Genomic DNA, 24,973 nt, shown 5'->3' with positions numbered 1-24,973 from the left:
TATTCCAGGTGTTTCTTTAAGAGAAATAGTAATGATTTTTTCCTTGTCTTTGCTGTACAGGAGATTTTTGGCTACAAAACCCAAGGCTGCCGAAGGGCCTTGTGCATTGCTGGATACATCTTGTCCTGTGGAGCTCTGCTGCTGCTGTTTTACTGGAAGCCAGAGTGGAACGTGTGGGCAAACTGCATCTGCTGCAGCTTGGAAGAAGCGGACGTTGTCCTGCTCAGAACAACAGTAGGTGCCTACTTTGATCTTTAAATTAGTCCCTAGTGTGTAGTTTTTTCCAATAAATCTGTCACGGTTTAAAGCTGGGCCAGCTATTAACCAGGTGGCAGATGCTCTCTGTTAACCCTCTCCCCACCCCAAGGGAAAGGGAAAGGGAAAAGGGAGAGAGACTTATGGGTTGGAAAGTTAAAACAGTTTTAATAAACTATAATAATGAAAAAGAATATAATAACAATAATAATAGAAATAATCAAATATATACAAATATATACAAATATATACAAAGCCAAGACTGAGAGCTTGGAAATCCTCCTCAGGCAGAGTTGCTCCCCCAGCACAGGCAGAGGGGAAAATGCAATAGCTCTCCCTGCCATCACACCTGCAGGCTTTTAACTGGAGAATTGGCAAAGCTGGTACCAATCAGTGGGAGACAGGAGGGCCCCTCCCTCCTGGGCCCCACCTCCAGGAGGCCGTGGGTTAGTGATAAATAGGAAAGTGAGAATGACATGTATGGGATGGAATACCTTGTTGGTCAGTCTTGGGTCACCTGCCCTGTCTGCTCCCCCCTGCAGCTGCGACCCCCCTTTGGCTCTTCACTCATAAGCAGTGAGGAATTTAGCAGTGACCTTGGTTTCTCTAAGACTAATTGGCCTGGTTTGGGCCAAACCAGGACAAACTGGAAGATGAGTTAATGGAAGGAATACAGTTAGCTGAAATCTCTGACATTGCTGATTTCCTTCAGTAATATCTTGTGTTTACCATCATTGATCTAAAGAACTCTCAAGTATGCCACAAATTATGTGTAAGATGATGATTGGAATGGAGGGTAACAGCTGATCAGACAACAAGCTGAAAGAAATCGGGGTGAAAAAACCTGTAATATCTGTGGTTTCAAGACTGTGTTATTTGCTCTGAATCCTTCCTCCTCCCTTCCACCATTCCTGTGCTTTCTACATTGCACATCTGTGCTCTAGATTCTGAAGCATTTGTTTGATTGGCAGTGTCCAGCAGATCCCTTTTCCCTCACTTGGCTGTCCTGGTAAAGCTGCCCCTTTGCCAAAATCTGGCCACTGGGCCAAACCAAAGATTTGTCTAGCTCTGTCCCCAGCAGTGTCCAACAGTGCATGATGAGGGATCAGTATAAGGAAGACTGGTTGTTTTCTTGGCTGTATGTTTCCATTTCTATCATTTTCCCCATGTCCAATAAGCCCACAATCCTGCAGTTAATGCTTTCAGGGCTGCTACGTTTTGCTAGTAGTTTCCTAATACAGATTTCTATCTGTTGAGCACCGTACTGAAGCACTGCAACATGTACAAACCCTGATTTCATTTCCTGTGAGCTACTGCAACACTAGAAGAAGCAAACTGAGACTTGACTCTGAATCCCAGCTGAGCCTGAACAATCCAGGAGCTGGCAGGGTTGGTTTACTTCCAGAAGTCTGATTTGTTCTGCTTCAAAGATTCCTGAACAATGGTATTTGCAAAATGTGCAGTTGCAAAATGGATCACTTGCTATCGCTGAATTTGAGCTGCCTTCTTAAACGAGCAGAGCAGCACGCAGTTAAAATCTTGGGTTTTGAAAATCACAGATCTGCCTGTTGAATATTTTATATTGAAACAATCTGCTTCCTAATAGGCTGCGGGTATGTATTCTTTTTTTTTTTAAAGAAGCTTATTAGGTTTAATCTCCCTTTTTAATCTTCAGTTCAGTTTGCATTTTTAATTACTTATTCTTGTGTGTCATTTTAAATGGATTTGCTATGCCAAGCACTTTTCAGGTAAATGAGTTTTTAAATGATCCTTTATGTAATTAAACAAGAATTGAATCATATTGTATGCTCTTGTTATCAGGAAACTCTCTCAAAGTATGCTCTGGGCATTTGACAATTTCAGATTTCCTTTGTGGTTCTCTTTTTTAAAATGACGGTTTTGTTTTTTTCCCTACATTCTGATTATGTCAGTTCTCAAATGTGATGGCTACTGCTAATGAGGATACAGGTAATCCTATCAGCTTGATCCTTGGAATTCTCTTTTGCTTCACATAAAACCTTCATTCATAATTCATCATCATCTCTGCAATTGCAATATAAGAGCCTATTAACTCACTTTTGTTGTTGAATTTTGACTCACTCTAGTTCAAATAATGAGTACCTATGTTATTCACTGCTTCCCATCACAGTCTGCATCCCAGTATCTACTAATTCTGAAATTTAAATTAAAGATAAATATCAGAAAATAAATGTTATTCTACTCAAAATACCAGCTTAAGAAAAAAAGAGCACAAATAAATAAGATATATAAACATTATTCAAATTCTTTTTTTGAATCCTTAAATTATTCAAAAAGACTCATATTTGGTACAGAATCTTTTTTTTTCTGTTGTCATTTCCAAATGAAATTTAATAACTGTGCTTTCAGAACCTGGCTGGCTGATGTAATCAGCTTTTTCCATCTGTCAAACTGCTCACCCACTGAATATGATATATAAGTCAGTCTCATAGTTGGTTTTAATGCATATGGTTCAGTGTTCGGGTCTGAAACTTAACATGGGGGTACTTATTACAGATTACAGTAGTTGCTCTAACCTCTAAAACTGTACTACCGACACTAGGTATCAGGCGGTTCCAGTGCTGAACTTATTTTATAAAAAATAGCAAGATCATTAACTCAGTTTGTGGCAAAAGCTTGTCTCATTTACCGTAAGGGAGGCATGGTGCTAACACACTTGTTCCAGTGAAGCGTTAACACGGGAATGACTGTGAAAAGGTATTGGCACTAAACGTCCATTTTACAATCCAGTGCTATGTTCCTTTTGATCTTCTCTTTACAGTATGGTCACTGCATCTCAGATTGTCCTGTACTGTTTGCCTGTCCTAGATCATGATGTGGGTGTTCACATTCCATCCTTATGAGCCAAGCACCGGACCTGCGATCAGTGAATTGTTTGCAGTACTCACATTTTGACAGGATCGTGGTTCTGCTTCCATTCTGCTGATTTATCTATCATCAGCCACAAGTGCTGGGAGACCCTGTTCGTTAGTTCTTTAAAAAAGCTGGAGCAGTGCTCTAGTAAGGCCTAGTGTAATCATTCACTCCAAGGTGATAGGGAGTTTGGTCTGATTTTGGGCGAAATTGTGACACTTCTCTTTTATATTCATTTAGGATGAATTTCAGATTTATTCTCGTAAGACTGTGACATGGATCTCTGTGTCTGCACTCATCAAAAGCAGGTCAGATTATCCAGCCACTGCTGAGGAAGACTCAATCTTCAGCAAAGCCATAATGAAGCCAAGTTTGCAAGTAAGTAAAGTATTCCCTGCAGCATCTGGGAGATGATAGCAAATCTCAGCCATGCTCCATAGAGTGAAAGTGAGCTGTGAAACATATGCAGCTAAGAAAGTTGCAGCTTGATGAACACAGTGAGCTGTGGAAAAACACGCTAGAGATTTTGGAGAACTGTACTCACCTCTGTAAAAATCCGCTCTTACTCCAAGGTAGGTTATGAAAAAAGAATCCTCACCACTCCTGAGAGAAGTAGGAGAGCTTCAAGACACTGGGGTTGGTAGTGAAGAGTCAGAGTTCCAAATCAAAAACTCATTCCTGGCATAGGAATCAAGGAATTTAGGGGTGGCTGTGTGTCTGAAGGGAAACTAAGGAACTGAACATCACAGCTCCTGCAGTAACATGAAAATAGGGATGAATGCAGCTGAAGGGCAATAGAACAGGGAAGTGCCTAGGCAGAGCTGCATCAGTATTTCCAGAAATGTTTCATCAAGGAGGGTCTGAAACCCATTTTGCTTTCTTGCCTTTGTATGCACCAATTTGTGCTTTAAATTACGTTTGCTGGAGGTCTTGCACTGTTGACTCTTCCTGCAAAAATCTGTCCTGGTCTCTGCCAGTTCCATGGCTTTGAATCTTCCCCATTTTGGAACAAGTACCAGACAGTTCGGTTATATGTCTTGCTTAACATTACATGTTAAATTGGTGTGAGCAATAGGAATGCAATGGTACATTTGCTAATATTTGGCTCTTGATTATAGATACTAGATCACTGCACTGGGGAACCCATAAAAGAGCTATATTCCCTTCCAGGAAATAGATTTATAACTTTTTGGCATTTATTTTTATATCTGCAGCAATTTTTAGTAGACATTTTCATTATAAACCTAACTTTAGCTTAGCAAAGCTTTTGCTATTACTGCTGTGTTGTGTGGCCATATATTGATGTACATAAGAAAGTTTAGTGCCAGCTAGTTTAATCAACTGGCACGGTATGAAAGTGAATACTGATTTGTAACATTCTTCAGAGGATCAAATTAGTAACATAAAAAAGCCCAATATAGCCCTCAAATAATAGGCCCTTTGAACAACCCTTTCATATCAATCAAAACATCTAGATAGAAAAGAACAGATTTCAAAGCAGCAAAGAGCAAACAGTTTAATATTTCACTAGCAATTCAAAAGCCCCCACTTATATGTCAATTATAAAATCTTTTTGCCGTTTAAGCTACCTAAGTCCACAGAGTAACGTGCAGTGCCCAAGAGCTGTCCATGGATCTGTCCCAGCAGCGAGTTGAGTCCTTCATTTCCCACTCCAGTTTTTAGCATTGCAGATATTGCAGCTTCTATTGCATGAAACCCTAACTACAGACCTCTTATTAGGTTGTAGTTCCATTTTGAGTCAGTGTATGAGTTGAGTATAGATTTCATTGGCCTATAATAATTCTTATTGCACTGAGTAGGGAGAGTCCCCTAGAGCTGATTTCTTTATTACTTATGTGTATAGGTGTATAGCCATGCCTTCCTCCAGCTGATACGAAGCACCATTATCTCTAATAGGCTTCGTTATTGTTGCACAGAACAGGACAGACTCCTTTTGCAAGATTTAAATGGCAGAGTGTGTTCCTAATGAGTAACTGTTCTGCAAGGTCTTAGCATTAGCAATGACTCAGGAAGTATCCTGGGATGGCCTTTCTTGTCTATTGGCATATCTGTTCAGCTGAAGGACTCAGCTCCATGCCTTCAAACTGCCCAAAGCCCCCTGCTTTCCTCAAAGCCAGACAGAAGATAAGGGAGTTTTTGACTGAAGATGGGCTTTGACAACTGCCTGCGTACCCACCACTGCATCAGTCATCTCTTCCCTTCCTTCTGTGAAATGAGAGTGAGGACTGTATTCCTCGCTTCACAAAATGGGGAGAGAATAATGCTGCTTTGTACTTGCTTGACCTAAAGATCTGTAAAGCTTACTGGAACCTGCACTGCGGTGAGAGTCCACTCTATAACATAACTAGGGAGTTAGTATATGCAATCCTGTCTTCTCTCCTTCCCTGCCCCTCATATAATTAGCTTTATTGGTGCTTGACCCCAGTGAGGATGCCTAGCTGAGATCTGTGAGCAGGCCTGGGAGTATTTTTATTTGCTGTGTTGCATATATTTTCCCTGCTTTGTTTTACAGGTGAGAAGTATCCAAGTACAAAAAATCCGCTATGTCTGGAATATCTATGCAAAACAGTTCCAGAAAGTTGGGTGAGTTCAGTGACCTGGTTACACAAGTTTCTGAGGAAGTCAAGCTTCTTTGTGAATAATGTCCTAAGGAAAACACTCCCTTTATATTTTAGAGCCCTAGAAGACCACCACACTTGCTCAGCTATACACGCCAAATTTGGTTCTGGTCTCACCTGCTATGAACAGAATGTCAGGTACACATTTTAAAACATAAGTACTTAACACAAGGATGTCAGAGAGATGTAAATTCACTGCTGTTGGTGCACTTTCCTTGATTTTCTTGTGTATCCATTAATATGCACATAATTTTAGATGAAATGGCCATGAGTGAAAAATTGAATGAAAAGGGCTAGAGAATGTTGTGTATTCCTTGTCAAAGTTTTATGAAATGTCTCAGTATTCATCACTGTTATTGTTCTCAATCAGGAAATAACTATGTCCTGTAACTAACTCTAAGCAGTTCTTATTTGGAGTAAGAGAAAGTCTCCATGGGGTTCCATGTAATTGTATTGAACTTCTAAATCAATTAGTTCTGGTCATTGAATTTATTCTCACAGACTACTGTATCATTAGTCAATTTACAGAATAGGTATTCCTGAAACTGCTAAATAAAGAAATGATCCTCAGTTGATTGAATACTGAAAATCCAGCTCCTGACCTTAGTTCATGTTGAATCTTACATTCAAATCACCCTTACCTTTATGCAAAATTATTTGGTTTTAGATAATTTAGTTTTAGGTGCAGAATTCCTTTGTTTACGGTGCTTCAAAGGAATTTTTGCGTGATGGAAATGTTTGCCTAAAAGGCTGTGCTACGCCTCTTGTCTGTTTAAGTAGATTTCGCTGGTACAGTCATCTTTTCTGACATAAGCACTGTAGGGGCATTTAATTTTTTATCTTTTTCTTGGAGAAGGATCCTCACAGCCTTTAAACTGGGATTGATACAAGCTCTTAGGACTATTGAAAGCTGCAGCTTCTTGAGTGAGCTACATTGTCACTATTTTGTCTGTTAAGTGATATATCTTTATCCCATACAGGAGAGTTATATGTGGGCCAAACAGTATTGATGTTCCAGTGATCCCTATCTGGAAACTGCTCATCAAAGAGGTTAAGCATTTCTGTTGCTTTTATTCTAGCCTACTTGGGGAGGCAGAGTATGCGTATAGAATATAATGGATTCTATGTCTGAATTAGCTTCACAGTGCTCGCTCATCAAGCACACTCCTGTTTAAAGCTGTTCCATGAAATCACCATAAATTCATTTATTCTCCATTGTTCTCTATCCTCCATCCCCATTCCTGTATGGTTGCTTGGTATTTGTATGTATCTGTGTCCCAGGAGCTCATTCTGTTGGCGTTACAAGGGTCAGTGTATATTTACAAGCTGCACTGGAAATCAAACCTTCCAGGCAAAGGCTGTCTCTTAATCAGCAGGGATTAAGTGAACAGCAGTAGCTGGTATATGCCTACAGCTGCAGAGAGATCCAGTGAGCTCATGACTCTGGGCACAGCACCATGTAAAGCACCAGTATCTTTTTCAGACAGGAACTGGCTATATGTGGCCTAAACAGAGTGTTTGTGGAGATGTGCCTACGGTATGTGAGCTCCATCCTCATGGCACAACCTGCTCTTCTCTCACTTTTGTTACATTTCTAGTAAATAAGCAAGCAAAACAAGACTTGGGCTGAGCCATTCGCATCCCAAATAACATCCTATTGGTCCAGATTATTTGGCCCTTCTGTCAGATGGAGAAGGCCCAATCTGATTAGATTGAAGCCACTGCTAACAAAATTAGAAAGGGGGTTGGGAGACACAACTCGATAGCTTTTATTCCAGCCCATTTCTAACAGGATGGACTGGGTGGGTATACTGGAGCCATTGAAATGTGGCCAGCTCTTGAGTATTGCTCTCTCTCCAAACAGGTCTTAAATCCATTTTACGTGTTCCAGCTGTTTAGTGTGTGTCTGTGGTTTGCTGAAGAGTACATGGAGTATGCCACTGCCATCATAATCATGTCTCTCCTCTCAATTTTTTTGACTGTATATGACCTTAGACAGGTGAGACACCTAACCTTTTACCACAAGGATGATTTATTTCTAATGTCTGGGAAAGGCCAGAATGTTACAACATGCACATGTACAGTGCTATGAGAGTTACTCAGAGGTTTAATCTTGTGACATTGTGTAATAGCAGGTTCAATGGCCTGGCCTTCTAGTCATCATAACCTCTGTGTGGTTCCTTACCCACATCCTCCCTTCCCCATTCCAGTGCTTTGCTTTGTAACCTTTTGTTACACCTTCTCCATAATGAGTGTGGGGAATTTCTTTCTCTGTGTGATTGTATAGTTTCTGGCAGGGCCAGACCCCAGTTTAGGAGGGCTCTCATAACCACAAATAACAAAACGGAATAATTGTTAGTGGATGAATTGCATCATGTAAGTAAGATGTAACACTTTTGTGTGTTCTCCTTTAATTTATAGCAATCGATTAAACTGCACAGACTGGTTGAGTCTCATAACAACATCATGGTCACCGTCTGCAGAAATAAGGAAGGTGAATCCTGTACACTTTTTTCTTCAATGCGTTTCATTTCTATAGCAATTTATATCAAACCCAAGAACGTCTAGTATCAAATTCCTTCTAGAGCAGTTTCCCCTTCTGTCTCTCAGTTTTATTAACTAGCTTCTGCAGATTGGGTTAATTTGACCTAGAAGTATGTGGTGGCACATCAATCATATTCGTAACTGTTTGAGTGGAGCAAAAAATTACCAGGAAAACTATGTCATTTTTCTTAAAGCAATGCTGACAAAGCCAACTACACAGCCATTAAATGGCTGTGAGCCCACCTAGTTGCTCCATGCAAAGTCTGTTCATTGCCATGGTATTTAGAACACAATCCAAAAAGACAGATTCAAGCTAAGAAACGTAGGTCCAAGCTTCTTCCGTTAGGTTAGTGCATTGGAACAATAACCATTGGTTGGGCTCCTGGGGAGATAAGAAGGAATTCTACAGTTCGAACTGATGCCTAGGCTTTTCTAAAAATTGGAGGTTGTATTCTTCTTAGGTGCTACTTGTGGTCCTTTGTTTATCAGTCATTGTAAATTGTAACAATCTATTTAGCAGGTAGTTCCTTGTGTTTTTCCCCTTACCACAGAGAAATATATGAAGCACAAAGTTTGCATTACGTGTCACCTACAGGTTTCCATGAGCTGGAATCACACCATCTTGTTCCTGGAGATATGCTGGTTTTGAAAGAGGGCAAAACCCTTTTGCCTTGTGATGCCATCCTGATCAGCGGGCAGTGCATTGTAAATGAAAGCATGCTGACAGGTATAGTTCATCCCTCCCAGGTTTACCATCAAAACATCATGATAGCCCTGTGGCTTCAGACAGTGACACAGGACATACAGTGTTATGTATCACCCTTATTATGATATAGTCCATAGCTAGGGTAGAAGGGGATACTTTTGAGTGTTTGCTATAATAAAGACTGAATTGTAGTTAACCTCAGCTTATCTAAATAGAAAAGATGGGCTTTAGGAAGGGCAGTTTCATCCTTTTCTTCCTTTCCGGGGTACAGAATTCAGAAGGGATCCTCTGATTAGAAAAGAAAGAGTGGACAGTGAAGAGGAGTGAGCAAGACAGGAGAAGAAACAGTAGATATGGAGCAAAGCTGTCCCACACAGGCCCACAGTCTGCTCAGGCTATAGGAATTTCTCTCAGTCACTCTGAATGTCTCATCACTGATTGCTGCAACATCTCCAACATACTGGAGTGTCTGTCTAGACCTCCAGACACAGCCCCATGTTCGTGTGATAGTAGTAGAGGACTGTCCTGGTTTCGTGGGGATAAAATGTATAGAATCAAGTTTCTGTTACATTTTGTTTCAGTTTGTGGCCAGCTGTGGGATGGTGATCAAGGCCATCAGCAGTGAAAGCCAGGGCAGCTGACCCAGCCTGGCCCCCAGGTGTATTCTATAGCATTAACATCACCTCCACTATAAAAGGGAAAGCGTGAGGGGGAGGTGTGGGGTTCTTTTCGTGCTATTCTCTTCTTGCAATTCTCAATGGTTACTACTCCTGGAGGGATTTGTCAGCACTCTGTGGGTTAAGTATAACTTTGTGTCTTTTCTGTTAGTATTGATTTTGGTTTTCTTATCTTACTAAATCTGTTTAAATTTCAACCCATGAGTCTCCCTCCTTTTCTCAGTTCCCTTTCTCGGTGGGGAAAGGGACATTGGGTGATAGAACAGCTCCTTATTGTTTAGCTCTGGGTGCGGGCTAAACAAAGGGAAGGACACACCAGGTGGGAGAGTTCACTGCAAAGCAGGATTTTTGGTGCAGGAGATGTTCATAGTTCTGTTTCTTGTCTTTATATTTGGTCTTTGTCTGAATTGAACTGAAACCTACAGTGAAAAATTCCAGAAACCCCTTTCATTTAGAAAGCTTCAGCTGTCAGAAAATACTTCTGCTTTGCCTTAGTGTGTCTGATCTGCCATAAATATGATATTTGTCAGCTGTCAAGCATTGAGCTAAAGGCTCTCCTTTTTACTAGTAAGTGGAAACAGGGAATGTCATGTTTAATCTGCCTAAGGGAATAGTGTAGTAACCTGAACATGAGGTTCAAACTAGGCAGACAACTTGTGGCCATCAAGTGGAGTTATGCAACACTAAGTCTCTTTTCAAGTCTGTATATCTACAGCCAGGGTTTGGAGTCCTTGGACTGCTTTCCATTCTTGGACTTACATGAAGCTGTTGCACTGATGCAAAGGAGAGCTTTTCTCTGGCAGAGTCTGTCTGCTTGCTAGGCTTCAAACTCTTACTCACTCTGAAGATGTCACAATACAAAAGTAACATTTCTCTAAACTGGTTTCTCTAGTGCGTACCTTTAACTTACCATCGAGATGTCTAGATACTGTACTTATTTGAAAGTCAGCAGGTTGATTTTAAGGTGTACTGCATTTTTCCTCATCTGAGCTAATCTTCCTTAGGGGAAAGTATTCCAGTAACAAAGACCCACTTGCCCCAAGCTGATAACTTCAAGCCCTGGAGAATGCACTGTGCAGAGGATTACAAAAAACATGTCCTCTTCTGTGGTACAGAGGTCATGCAGACCAAGGCGGATGACAGAGGAGTAGTGAAAGCTGTGGTGCTGCAGACTGGTCAGTCAACACTTCAGTTTGCTTTTCCTTTCATGCTTTTTCTTACTGGAACAGTGTGACTTAATGTGCACAGTCACGTTATGTTAAAGGCATTAATCCAAATTCACAACAGTCAGATCGATATCCTGGGCTGGGCTAAGCTATTATGCATTGTTTCCGTTTGCGTGGCGTAACTTTTCAGAAACCACTAGCATATGATTACAAAGAAGAATTTTGCTTTGCTTCTGAGACATTGAAAAAAATCCTCCTCCTTAAGACAAAATAACTTTTTTTCTGTATTCTGCAGAGTAGGTCATATACACTGAAATTAAAGATCTGGGCCATCTTTCTTATGTTACAGAAATTATGAGTCATTTTAAAGCCTTTCTTTCTTTGTAGAGAACTTTTGGAAATGTTTTCTGCTTGCAATGATTTTGGTTTGTCTTTCCAGGTTTTAATACAGCCAAAGGGGATCTTGTGAAGTCCATTCTCTACCCTAAACCCATGAACTTCAAGCTGTACAGAGATGCCCTCCGGTTCCTGATGTGCCTCATAGCATTTGCAGCCATTGGAATGATCTACACAGTGTGTGTATTTGCACTTAATGGGGTGAGTTACTAAATGCAGGAGAAATGGTCACACCCAATTTCAAGACACTTGAAACTTAAGTGGCTTCGTATACATTTATATATAAAAATATGGTCCTTGTCACTCTCCTTTTTGCCTTAGTATATGAGACCATTTTACAATGTAATTGAATTTGTGACAGTATGCAAGCTCTCATAACGTAATTCCAAGGTGCCCAAACCTGCTGTTTCCCAAGTCATTTCTTCTGAGGTCTTAGCAAATCCTGTGCAAGCACTGCATGTCTTACAGCAGTCTTCTGTATGCTGACTGCCTCTGTTTGTGTATTGCCTGCCCTGTGCTTGCTGATACATGTAGTTAGTATAATACTCTAGAGCTCTGAAAATGGGAGGTCCCAAGAGCTTCGCACTATGCAAGTAACTTACAGAGTTTTTGTGGCACTTTTTGTACATTCCTAGAAAAATCACAACTGAGTCATGGGTTAAATGGGACACAGACTGATGTGTCATTGTAAAAAAGACAGCTTTCCAAAAACTTCATTTTAGATCAAAGACTCATCTCTCCCTGTCCACTGTCTCTGAGAGTAACTAGTATCAAATGCTTATGGAAACTCCTTAGGAAAGGGCAAGTATAGAACGATTCTTCCCTGGTATAGTCTTCTAACTTCTTGAAGAGAAAGGTTTAACAGTTCAGTAAGCTGTCTTTTATATCTAGATCATCTAGCTGTAATAGCCACTGAAAATCTTCCAGAATGTGGTTTAATATATTTCTGAATTCATTTATGCCCTGGACTTAACAGCACCTGTAGCAATGGTTCCCACAGTTTCATTATGTACTGTGTAAAAATGTTTTTAAAGCTACTAAATCACTGAAAGCACTGCAGATTTTTAGTTTAGAGAAGTAGCAAATAGCTGCTTTCTATTTGATGTTTCCTGTAGTATTCACGATTTAGAGATCACCCCTTCAACCACCTTTCTTCCGTGTTACTGAGCCCTGAACAGTACAGGTGTAAACACAGATCCCTGAAATTTACTGATGTTACAAAGAACTCCCCATTTTCTTCTGCCTTTTTTTTTTTTCATATCTTTGTATAGCCATTTGGTGGGAGGGACAGGGTGGAAGGGAGATAACCTTCACTTAGTTATCACTCAGCTTCTAAGCTTGTGACTTACACTGTAAGCAGTAGTTCTGCAGTTTTTAAAGCCTAATTGCTTTAGAACTTCTTAAAAAACTTTCAAGAAAGTCCAAGTCCTGACTTGCAAGGTTGATTCAAAAGCTGAATTGCAGAATCATTTTTCTCCTTTGGAATAATCTACAGTCAGTTGGCTCAGAAGATTAATTCCCCTCTGGATATCAAAGAAAGTGTGTTAAGAACATACCCTGGTGTCTGCTTTGCAGTTTTTCCTTTTTTTTTTTTTAACTTCCCCCTTGTAATATGTAAAATACATGCTGATGTTATCACAGCAGCTGAAACTGTCTTGTCAGACTGGTGTAAGATTCAGTCACATGATATACTAAATTCTTTCTCTTCTGTGAGTGTGTTCATCTAAAGGTGGTAGGGGCTTCATTCTAACATAAAATAGATACAAAATATTATCAAACTGGTGCCTTCAGTGATCTGAAACAATATCAATGAAGGGAGAATGAGAACGTGATGGAAATTCAGCATAATAAATGCAACATGATTTATGGTCAAAGTCACAAGCTCAGAAGCAGTCATAATAGAACCCTGTGATTCTGAGTTGCAAATTGGCTTTAGTTTGCAGTGTCTCAGTTCTGGGACTCCAATTTGAAATGCATTCAGTCCTTTAGCAGTGATATCAACTGCCAAGAATAACAGTGCTGACATTCAGCATACTGTCAGTCAGTTTTACACCGACCTCTAAGCTCCCAAATTAGAGATTGCTTTTAGAAATGTAGCTTTTACTTCCATGTCTCTTCCTGCAGGTAAAAGCAATTTCCTTTCACAACTCCTAGAACGTAAGGTCAGAAGAAATCATTAGCTCATGCATTCTGCCCTCTTTTTCAACACCATCCCATATGTATCACCTGTCACCCTAACATGGAGTCCAGAGCTATGCCTGTAGGCAGTTGGATGAATGCCCATATAAATGGCAGATTCTTGTGTGCTGTATCATGGGAAAATGTGCTTGACTGAGGGTGCAATAACCTATCTGGCATGTTTGAACTCATGTGCTTTGGAGGAGACTGTGAGCTCTACCTGGCAGGTTTGTTGGCATGGAGTATGAAGGAAGGCCTGGAGGCTGCTCTTTAGCAGTGGTGTAGCCTTAAAGCCTTTGGTTAAATCAAAGCAATTGATTTCTTAGGGAGATGAATATGTGATGGATCATGGGCAGAAAACAGCACAGCCTGAAGCACCTGCAGTGAAGGGGAGGAGGGATGAAGAGGGCTACACTCAGACAATCCAAGCAGCACTCCTTACCACCCTCTTGCTGATAACTGCCTTTGGTTTTATGTCAGGAGGAGGCAGGAGAAGTGGTGAAGAAGGCTTTGGATGTTATCACTATTGCTGTCCCACCAGCTCTGCCAGCTGCTTTGACAACAGGGATCATTTATACCCAGCGGAGGCTGAAGAAAAAGGGCATCTTCTGCATCAGCCCACAGAGGATCAACATGTGTGGACAGCTGAATCTCATCTGCTTTGACAAAGTAACTGCTATGTGATGGCTACTCTCTTACTAGTAATGGGAGCCATGCTAGGGGTGGGAGAGTATGGGCTTTGATCAAGCATTTCTGTTATATTTTAGAAACACACTGACCAATCTTGCATACTTAAGTTTGTGTTGTCTGAACAGACGCTGTTGTGAATTGTTGTTTTTCTTGGAATCTAGGAATTGGCTCATAGCACTTTTGCTCTGCACTGTACTGGCATTTTCTGGACAGTAACTTCTTAAAATAAGTCTTGCTTTTTATTCCTCTTGGAGCTCTCATGTGGGAAGTTAATTTAAATGTACATTTTAACTTAGACTGGCACCTTAACAGAAGATGGCCTGGATCTTTGGGGCTTGCTGCCCTCTGAAAGAAACTGGTAAGGCTGCTTGACACACCAATGGCATTTCAATTTGGTGGGATAGTGACTGGATTTTCCTCCTAGACATGAACAAATCTGAAAGACAATTAATGTCAAACATCAGTTTGAATTTCACCATGTTTAGATTTCCAATATCATTTCTATAGCCTCTGGAAAATGAGCTTGTTGCCTCATTCGAGGGGTCCTGCTCCACGTGAAAAGATGCAGCCACTGTTGTCAGCATTTGGCACAGCATGCCCAGGCAGGGTAGTCTGCAGTAGACATGCTAGGTTAGATCTCAAAGCTGCAGCAGTGTCCCAACCCTTATGACAGGAAGTCACTGTTAACCATGAGATTGCCACTCTGTTCCTTCAGTGCCCATGCTTTTGCCCATTTACATTTCCAGAAATGTATATGCACAAAAATGCTCAAACTTATATCGGCCTCACAGCTCAAGAGTCATTACACAAGCTGCAAGGAAGATATTTTATAATAATCTGTTCCTCTGTCCATCCCAATGGACTCCTTAACTAGGCAGAGTACACATGTCGTGAGCATGTGTATCCCAGCCTTTAACAGGTGCGTGAGAAATAGCTCACGGGGGAGGACAAGTCCCCAGAAACATGCTTGCGGTCTGACCACAGGACAGGACTTTAACAACCCACTGACTTAGAATTTTTTTTTTCTGTTAGTCATGTGTTGTTTGGTGTTCTCTGATGATAATTTTTATGTTCTTTTTTGCATTAGCTTCCAGGACATTCACAGCTTCCCTGCAGACCACAGCCTGCCTTGGGGCCCAGTGTTCAGAGCAATGGCAGTTTGTCATTCACTAATTGTTTGGGAGGGCAAGATCCAAGGAGACCCACTGGATGTGAAAATGTTTGAGGCCACTAACTGGGTAAAGCTGTGCTTTATTGTTATGCAAATAATGGTGGACAGTTTTGGTGTTCTCCCAAAGGACTAGTGTCCCAAGCCCTCCCATGCAAATAGCCACTTCCCACATGGAAAGAAAACAGCTAAAAGCCAGAAGAGATACCACATGCTCAGGCTTTTGGGGAAATGTTCCTTGTTTCTGCCTAGAGCTTTCACCTAGGAGTACTTTGAGTACTTAGCTCATTTGACTGGAAGTGGTGGATATCATGCAAACCCCACTGGGGTATCAACTCTGACTCTGGCTGCTGCCAGATAAGAGGAAGTCCCAGATGTGATTTATATGCAGATTAAGACTGCTTTTACAGAGCAGTAACGGACTTCTGCAAGCTTTGGACTAGATAAAAGATTTTGACCTTTGTTAGAGCTCTGTCAATGTGGGGATATTTCTACCATCTTCAGGTTTGAAATCCCATGCTGCTATGAAAGCACTGCTTTCAGTCTGTACCATTACCTACAAATAGGTGTGTGGCGGGGGGGTGTGTGGAGAATGACCATTTATGAAAACTAAGAGGCTGGAAGGGATAGCTGCAGCCATTGCTGATGAAAGAGGTTCAGGGCAGGATTAGCTAGTTACATGGGTGACAACATCCACACTCAACACCTGTCTGTTTTGTATCTGCAAAATACATAAACCAGCCAAGTTTCAAAGAATAAACTATCCAGTAACGACAGGAGTTAGAGGGTGTTTTTTCCCAGGGACATCACCTTGCCATCTCTACCTTAGGCAGACATACATCAAAGTTATAAATTAAACAGGAATAATCCTGTTTAATAATTCCTGTGAAACACAAATAATCATGTGCCCTTTGACACCATAAAATATTTTTGTTCCTCACAGACATGTTGTGGTGATTAAAAAACCCAGGTAACTTGTGGAGTACTTCAAGAGCAGAGGATGATGCTTTCAACATTAGTACAAACTCTTATTTATTATTTTCCCATTGGGTCTATGTTATGTCTAAAGATTTTTGCATATTTAAGTGGGTTGTAATGAATGAAGGATTTATTGTCAGTGAGAGGACATGATCTACTTGCTATGCAAGAGTACAGCAGTATCTTAGTGAAGCTGGTGAAGCTCTGGATTTGATTGCCGAGGGAGGCAGTGGGTTTTCCACTAATGGAGCTTTTTAGTGCGAGATCAGACAACCCCCCCTCAGAAATGAATAAGATACTTTGTTTTAAGGGAAGGAAAAGCTCTAAATGATTCCTTGAGGTTCATTTGAGCTCTGCTGGTGGTGTGATCTGAAAGATTTTTGTCTTTCAATACACAGGTGATAGATGATTCCAGTGGACACCAGATTGAAGGTCAAGGATCTACACGTGCCATGGTTGTTAGACCTGGGCCTAAAGCCAGCAGTGTAAGCTATTTGCAAGATTCGCATTCATGATCAAGTTAAACTGTCTGTGTAAGAGTTACCTTTCAGTAGAGAAACCCTTGGTTGTCCTAGTCTAAGACAGCTCTTCCACACTTTGTTTTTCTTGTACTGCCTGCAGAGAGATTGCCTTGCTCTCTCTGATTAAAAAGAGATGCCTGGGGTAGCTTCCTGCTCACACCAGAAGCAGGGAGATGCTGGATGACAGATTGTCCAGCTCAGGAATTTGCCTGTCCTGGTGGCTCAAGACTCAATCCAAACTCAGATGAGTGGTGATGATCTCTAAAAGTACTTGGGACTGCAGTGGAGTCTGGTAGCTGATGTCAGACCGTTACTGGTGACATACACCAAGGGGGGCACTTTCAGACATCCATTTTCCCTTTGTGAGACCAGTGTAAAACCTAGCAGAGTCTTGTTAAAGAAACAGGACTAGTGAATTCCTTTCAGTAAATTACATCTAATAGCCTGCTAAAACTGTCTGAACTTTTCCTACTGCTTAAGTTAAATATTTCTGTACAAATTTCACCTCCTCTTTGTATACCAGTCCTTTCTGTCCCACTGTGACAAATCAGCCAAATCATACATGGTTAGCTTCTTACCATGGCCCAAAGGACAGACCTAAAATCCTTTGGCCTGAGTTTAAGATCCTTGCTGCAGTATTTAATCCACTTCCTTTTCTCCTAGGCCCCAGTGGAAGGAATTACCATTTTACATCAGTTTCCGTTTTCTTCAGCCTTGCAGAGAATGTCTGTCATTGCTCAGGAAATTGGTGGGGAGCAACAGGTCTTCACAAAAGGGGCTCCAGAAATGGTAGCCATGTTATGTAGAGCAGAAACAGGTAACTAAGACTTATAAATGCTTCCTAGAAACATGTATGTATGTATAAGTGACTTTTGATGGTGCAATGAAGTGGAAGGTCCAAATGAGATTTCTGGATCTAAGACTTTCTACTTCAGCCTGAAAAGTTAGAATCTCTCTGTTGTGCTCCAAGTTGAAGGCTAAGCTCTCATACAGCCCTTCTCAGCAAAGAAGGACTGCTAAGAGATAAAAGCAAATAACAACTCTTGTGCAAGGTATACAGTCTCTGCCAGAGCAGATATTTGAAAAAGTGGTCTACTGGTCCAGGATACACCAAAAAAAGTTTCTTTTTTCTCCAAGCCTTGGGCGGGGAGCTAGAAGAGCACAGCTCCTTCATGACACACTGGAGGAAGGTAAACCTTGCAGAATAGTTTAGGGTCCTAAGTGCAAAGTGACAGAGGAGAAGCAATGATTTTCTTATTGAGCAAAGTTCAGTTCAGCAGCTTGCTTTGATGTCCTTTGCCTGTTGGTAGACTCTAGGTGTACCTGCCTTCTGGGACAGAAACTTTCCTTGCTCCAAGGCTTCCTTTTATTAGAAAGCAGTCAAATGCCCTGATGAACTGTCTTTTCCTCTTTTGCACAGTCCCATCGAACTTTGAAAGCAAGCTTCTGCTCTACACAGTGCAGGGCTTTAGGGTCATCGGACTGGCATGTAAATCTCTACAGGCAGGGAAGCAATCTACTGATCTAACAAGGTAAGCCATAGACTGCTTCTTATCAGCCACATTCAGCCATGGGCTCGTGGTGCCTCACATAGTACCATTACCACAACACCCCTGCCAAGAGCAGAGCTGTAGTACAGAGTTTTGTTAGATTTAGGCCAGAGGGAATCTGATTTAAATCTGGATATAGGTCTGTCTGAGAATGGGTAGAGAGCACTTCACTACCCCGTGCTTACAGCACATGCCCAGAATCCTTACACATTTCTTAACTTTGGATCAACGTAAGAACTATAACTCTAGTACACTCTCAAGTCTAGTACACCCCTTCCTCAGTCCATCATTTCTACCAATCTCCTTGCAGATTTATCCAGGCTTTCAGCTGAAGAACTCTTTTTTTTTTGTTATCCTGGCTCCTTGATTAAGCAAAAACAGCAGATGACCCCCATTACACCACCTGTTCTCTAGCCCAGTCAAAGCCAGCAGACTATCTTCTGCTGCTGTTTTCATCCAATCCTTTAGCTTTCTAGCTTTAGCTCTCTAGTTTCTAGAGAAGCCAGCAAACTCTTCTGCTATGCTCATGGTATTGGTTTTCCACAAGCCTCACACAAGAACACCTACCCAGGAATCCATGTACTTTTACCCACATCCCTCTAGCTTTTGCCTGTGATAGTCCAGAAGCATCACTTCTGAAACATCTGCAGTTACTTAGCATCTGCTGTTGTCTCTGTTTACTAGGTGCAGGTCCTAATCCAGATGGGGCTCACTTGCTCTTTTACACGGCTTTTTGCTTTGCTGAAAGGACCGATGACACTGAGGCAAAGTGCAAGTGGTTTGTTTAATTCTTGTGACAGGTGTCATAACAGACCTATCCAACCCAATGAGCGAATGTGTGTGATATGGCCAAGATTTTGCAGTTGTGTGTGCAGTTATAGCATGCGTGATGTATATACTGCCAGGAGGAAAAAGAAAACTGGAGGTCAAACACAATATCAGCTGTGAAAGCAGTGACTATTCAGGCACTGCCTGACTCAGCTACTCTGACTGCCATGCAAGTGTTTGGCATTACCTCCTCCTTACTACCGTGGCTAAAATAAGTGTTTGAAAGCTTTTCTTTTTTTCAGACTCTTCAGAGTCAACCTGTCTCCCTGAAAGACCTCTAGTTTATGACTCGGGGATGGGATTGTTTACCAATTTCTGTCCTCAACTGCATGTGTTCAACTATAAAAGAAGCAATAGCACAGCTGTAAAAAAAAGAGTAGGCGAGAACAGAATTGGAGTTCCCACATGCTGTTAGCTCAGGTCCTACTGTCAGAGTAGCAGACACGTTTACTAAGGTGTGTTTCTTTGTTGTACAGTCCTCAAATGAGAAGGACTAGTGTGCATGAACTTTCCAAATCAGACCACCACAGTTTGGGAATCCTGCAGGAAATTCAGGGTGCCTTTTCATGCTGGCTAAGGATGATGCATGAATGGAAAACGCTCCCAACATATCCATAAAGATTCGTGTTGGTATGTGGAGCAGGTAGGTTGAAATTGGCTCTTTTTTGATTTTGTAATTAAGCAAACATGAGCTGGAAGCTGGCTATGTACTGAACTGATTCTTCAGAACATGGGAAGAAGAGAGTAGAAGGATGAAAAATCAAGTGAAGATCCTCCACACACAACCAGCACTATTTGCTGCCAGTGGGAAGCAAGCCCTGCTGGTGTTGAAATAGCACCACAAAAGACAGACAGCCTGGGACTGCTGAAAACTAACAAGTTATTTTAATTCTTTTGTGTTAGGTGGGATGGTTAACAGTTATAACTGGCTATCAGCAAATTTAATGCAAAAACAGGCCAAAGGCAAAAAAAAAAATTAAATCTGTCTGTCCCTTACTCTTAGGGAGGAGGCAGAATCTGATCTGACATTCCTGGGTCTGCTGATAATGGAGAATCGATTAAAGAGCGAGACAAAGCCTGTCCTGGAAGAGCTCAGTGCTGCCCGCATCAGGAGTGTTATGGTCACAGGTATCTAAAAAGGGTGGATTATTTATGTGGCCACTGGCCCAGACAGGGAGTTCAATGATGTTTGAGTGAACAGTTTGCTGCTTTGTCACCACCACTGGTAGGAATGCACAGACATTTGTATCTTTCGGACAATTATAGTCCAAGAAGCATTTGTATTGTAATAATGACATGAGCTGAACCATGCAGGCTTGTGTCCTTGACAACTTCACTAGGCTGTGTCAGATACCTAACTCTTAATCTGTCCCACTTTCACCACAGATGAGAGCCTTTCTGTTCCTTTGATGCTCTCCAGGGAGTCCATTTGTTCTCCCTGGTAAGGTTATCAGATGACATGCATAGAGACATGTCATGCAAGATCCCTTCTTTATTAGGGCCTCATGAAATCCTGTTGTCATAAATGAGCAGAGATGGAGCATGGATGCCAGGACAAATCACTGAACCTTATGACATCTAGTAATTCATGCCTACCAGTCCCTATTTATCCCATTTTTTTTCTTGAAGGGCTGGTTTTGGTTTGGATAGGATAACACCCTGTTTTTCCATGGTCCAAAAACATTTTTCCAGGAGTCACACAGATCTCATCTTCTTGGGCTTCACCCCTTTCAGCACACATCCTACATCAAAGTCATCTAAGGCCAATTGATGAGAATCAGTGATACTAGCAGCAGCTTAGCAGTGAATCCCTTATTGGTTTTTGTCTAAAAAACATAATCTAGGAGCACATTCCCTATCTGGATTTCATCAAGATGAAGATGAAAATATTTCATTTCCAGATGAAAATGAAAATACTTCAATTCCAGATGAAAATACATTTAATTGAGACACACCTCATCTGCAAAGTTTTGATCTTCATCAAAAACTTTCTTAGGCACAGACACTGAAATCTTACTGATTCTTGTGGATATATTTGAAAACTCAGAATTCAGGAAAAGGCTAATGTTTCCTCCATAAACAATTCCTCATTGCAGAAATTTTTAGATAACACTCCCCTTGATTTTTGTAGGTGACAACATTCAGACAGCTGTAACTGTTGCCAAAAACGCTGGGATGATTTCTCCAACAAACAGAGTGATTCTTGTGGAAACAAACAAAATACCTGGATCTTTTTCAGCATCTATAACCTGGAAACCACTAGAAGAAAACAAAACTGAAGATTACGGAAGCCTGGTAAGCATATAAGAAGCAGGTGTTGTGCAGGAGGAAAACTAAGCTGTAATGCTTTAAATAAGCAGTGGATTATGCCAGTAGAACAAAGACCAGTCATTCACAATCATCTGCATCTCAATGTTATGTGCTAAGAAAGTTTTTTAAAAGAAGGGATCTTTATAAAAATGTACTCCCCTAGGGCTTCCTTCCTAGCATATTATCTTGTGAACCTGTTTTTGCTAACTGCCTAGCTGGGTTTGAGAACAGCTTTGTAGAAACCAGGAAAGATTTGTCTCTAGCCCTCATGCTTAGCTGATGCCAGTTTAAAGCACGTTTTCTTTCCCTGCAAGGTGAATTTGATAGTATAGATGAGGACTTAAAATCTGTGGAACTGCACTGAATGAACCAGCCCTGTTCAAGCAGGTATGGAGTTTGCACTTACCCATACCTGCAGAATTAAACCACAGATTAACTGTTGAGAAATAGCATATACACAGTGAAACATAGGCTAGCTATGCTACGAAATTATATTTCTTCAAGCATCTCCACAAAGAAACTGAGACAAACACCAGTTACTCTCTCTGAAGAGTATGTCTGAAGGTGCTGACCCTTCTCTGAGAAGTCTTAGGAGTCAGGCAGATGGCAGGGAATCTCTGCAGGGGCTGTTGAGGGGCTCCTTTCTACCAAAGCTCAGCCTGAGCAGCATCTTCATTGTGTTTCACTGCAAAAAGGCATGCCTAGCTATGGTGCCCATATGCTCTTTCTAGCCCCTCTCACTCACAGTGCAGCCCACTAGATTGGCACTGTGTCATGAATTCTATCAAATGTTACAATGCTGAGGACCAGATTTTAAGACATATGAAGCACCCAGTTCACACTGAAATTAATGGCATTATATGCCTAAATCCCTTTACAAATCCAGGCAAAGGCAATGGGCCTTGAACCCAGGTCTCCCAGAGTCTTCACAAGTGCCATCCCCATGTTATGTCCTTTTCTATGTCTGTAGTAGTGCTCGTGTAAATGCACATAGTAGCTTTTGAGGGCCTGGGAGCAGCACTCATTCTGTCTTGTTTTATAGGAGGATGACAGTCAGACTGAACGAAGAATCAGGCTGGCTTCGGGAGCAGGCCAGTATCATTTTGCCATGAGTGGAAAATCTTACCAAATTGTAGCACAGCATTTCAGGCACTTACTTCCAAAGGTAAGATCTGAATTATTTAACTGGAGTAGGCTTGCCATTCAGTAGATTCAGATTGTCCTAATATAATTAGCTGAAGAGATCTGTACCAGGACATCTTTTGAGAACAATTCTAACCCTGAAATACTTATGGGCTGGATGAATCTCTGATATTAATGTGTGGGGAAGGATCTGAAAATCCCTGGATTTTTTTCTGCACATGGGAAGAGCAGACCTGCCTCGTGGTGTGAGGACATGACTTAAAAACATTGGTGCCCATATGCCTGGCCTTTGCCATGTTTTGGAGAACAGGAGAAAACGTGGTATTACACAGCATGCAATTCAGCATGACTTGTCTGTTTTATGGAAGGATAGTCTCATGAATTCTCTTCTAGTAAATCCCTGCCTGGTAATCTGTGTTCATCAGGTAACTCAAATGACACATCATTCAGGCCTCTTGTCCCTATTGTGACTGTTATTTTTCAAAAGTTCATTAAGATTGATACCTTTTATCTTTGATCATCAGCCTTTCTGCTTTGGAGTCTATCAGCATGAGTTGTTTGGAAAGGTGGATTTTTGGTGGTTACTGTTCCAGATTATCACTGAAATCACTGTGACTCTTGCCTCAAGTGCTTAAAAAATCGCTTCCTTTTTTCTCCTTACAGCTCCTGCTGAATGGAACAGTTTTTGCTAGAATGTCTCCTGGTCAGAAATCCAGCCTTGTAGAAGAGTTTCAAAAGCTGGAGTAAGTTCATAATGAGCACTAAGATTTAGGAAGTGTTTGATGAATTTCCAGGTTTGAGAAGAGTCTAGTAAGAGCTAGCTTTGTCTAACATAGCGTTTCCTGGAAGTGCACAAAGCTGCAACTTTCACAGGCATACAGCTTGGCAATTAAATTCCAAAAGCCTGTTAAAGAAGACACACTGAAGTCCATGTTGGTTTGGCAACCCATCAAAGACCTGACACTCCATGATTCTGGATTTCATTTGTTCACATCATCCTTCATACTTCTCTTTCTGGGCCTGAAGGAGGGCACTTGTCTACCCAAGATTTTTAGGAATATCTCCCAGCGCTGCAGCTTCTCTGATGCTAGCAGTCTTTTTACTGCACTATTGCTGACTAAGTGTGATGGGTTGGAAAACATGGCAGGGCAGTCTGGATTGGTATGCCCTATGCTGCTCACAGTCATAGAAGTATATATATTTGAGTCCCCAGGTGTCTTGTTGCCTGTTGTTCAGAATGTTTCCCAAGTCTTTTGAAGAACCATCACCTCAACTAGCTAGCCCCTGGCCTTGCCCTAGAGCAGGGTAAGCTTTAGGCTGTTCCAGATTATCATCCTGGTGTGAGCAGTTGTGAGCACCCCAACCAGTGTCTGGCCTCCTAGTGAGAATTTCCCCTCCACTGAAATCCAGGCCTCAGCAGTAAAAGACACAAGTGAGTCAGCTCCTGAAGCACTAGGCTGATTTTACTTGGATGCTGCAGATATAAGGATTTATATTTAGGGCTCATCATTTTACAAGGTTGTTTCAGCCTCAGGGTGGGGAGCTGTCCCAGATACCCCATTAAGCCCATGTTCTTCTCTCTCTACTCCAGCTGTTGCTGTCACTCTCTGCCTGCCCCAGGATATTTCTGGCAGGACTGGACCCCAAAGTAGAGTCCCCATTCGTGTCTGTTCCCACTGAACCAATGCCTGCAATCCTTCCTTTCTGAGCAGGGCTGTCACCATGAGCTCTTTCCTCTGTTGCGATTGACCTTAAACTCGGTGAGGGTGGGAGACTGAGTCTGTTGTAGTGAATATATAACTTCATGCTAATGTATTCTTCAGTCTGTCACAGCAGAAACTCTTACTGTAGGTACATCTGAGGTGCAAGCACAAGGCCCATACACAGTCCAGAGTCCTGGGCTTGTATTTCAGTCTTTCAGCTTTCTAGAAGGGCATTTAACAAAAAGCTTTCAGGACTTGCATAAGTGACTCACATGCAGGAGGCTCTGATTCCCTCCTGTTTATAGGTCTTGCTTTCCCCAGAACTGAACTGTAGGTCACTTTATTTTTCAGTTACTTTGTGGGCATGTGTGGAGATGGAGCCAATGACTGTGGGGTAAGTGAAAATTCTTTACCATATATTTCTTTAAGAAAAGAAAAATGAATGCAATGCCAGTAGAATATCCCAAACTGAGAACATGCTGGAGATGGGAGTGCTCTTCTTATTCACAGAGAAGCTGTACTGGCACCAGCACTGATTCAGGCCTGATCCCACAGTGTGGTCCTTACCATGCAAGAGCTGTCCTAGGCAGAGATTGTTGTGGTTTGTGGTCTCAAGGACTGATTCATTT

At 41.5% G+C, this 24,973-nt stretch overlaps 1 protein-coding gene across 2 annotated transcripts in view; it reads left to right on the top strand.

Annotated features, from left to right (window-relative positions):
* LOC137666465 (probable cation-transporting ATPase 13A4) overlaps positions 1–24,973 on the top strand; it is a 43,640-nt gene that overhangs the window by 7,744 nt on the left and 10,923 nt on the right. The window contains exons 2-22 of one of the 2 annotated variants that reach the window (XM_068406487.1): positions 61–234; positions 3,388–3,525; positions 5,681–5,751; positions 5,844–5,924; positions 6,767–6,836; positions 7,651–7,785; positions 8,208–8,280; positions 8,926–9,057; positions 10,718–10,888; positions 11,319–11,476; positions 13,934–14,122; positions 14,440–14,501; positions 15,231–15,381; positions 16,688–16,774; positions 17,474–17,627; positions 18,231–18,342; positions 20,192–20,316; positions 21,320–21,483; positions 22,541–22,663; positions 23,305–23,384; positions 24,696–24,738. In XM_068406487.1, coding sequence (XP_068262588.1) covers positions 61–234; positions 3,388–3,525; positions 5,681–5,751; positions 5,844–5,924; positions 6,767–6,836; positions 7,651–7,785; positions 8,208–8,280; positions 8,926–9,057; positions 10,718–10,888; positions 11,319–11,476; positions 13,934–14,122; positions 14,440–14,501; positions 15,231–15,381; positions 16,688–16,774; positions 17,474–17,627; positions 18,231–18,342; positions 20,192–20,316; positions 21,320–21,483; positions 22,541–22,663; positions 23,305–23,384; positions 24,696–24,738 — 2,493 coding nt within the window. Of the gene's footprint in view, positions 1–60; positions 235–3,387; positions 3,526–5,680; positions 5,752–5,843; positions 5,925–6,766; positions 6,837–7,650; positions 7,786–8,207; positions 8,281–8,925; positions 9,058–10,717; positions 10,889–11,318; positions 11,477–13,933; positions 14,123–14,439; positions 14,502–15,230; positions 15,430–16,687; positions 16,775–17,473; positions 17,628–18,230; positions 18,343–20,191; positions 20,317–21,319; positions 21,484–22,540; positions 22,664–23,304; positions 23,385–24,695; positions 24,739–24,973 lie in introns of both variants that reach the window. The other variant, XM_068406486.1, reaches the window with a different exon arrangement.

Source organism: Nyctibius grandis, chromosome 8 (assembly GCF_013368605.1).
Source record: "Nyctibius grandis isolate bNycGra1 chromosome 8, bNycGra1.pri, whole genome shotgun sequence".
Lineage (NCBI taxonomy): Eukaryota > Metazoa > Chordata > Aves > Nyctibiiformes > Nyctibiidae > Nyctibius > Nyctibius grandis.
The sequence above is the reverse complement of the archived record's forward strand: the minus strand, read 5'-3'. Positions and strand labels throughout refer to the sequence as shown.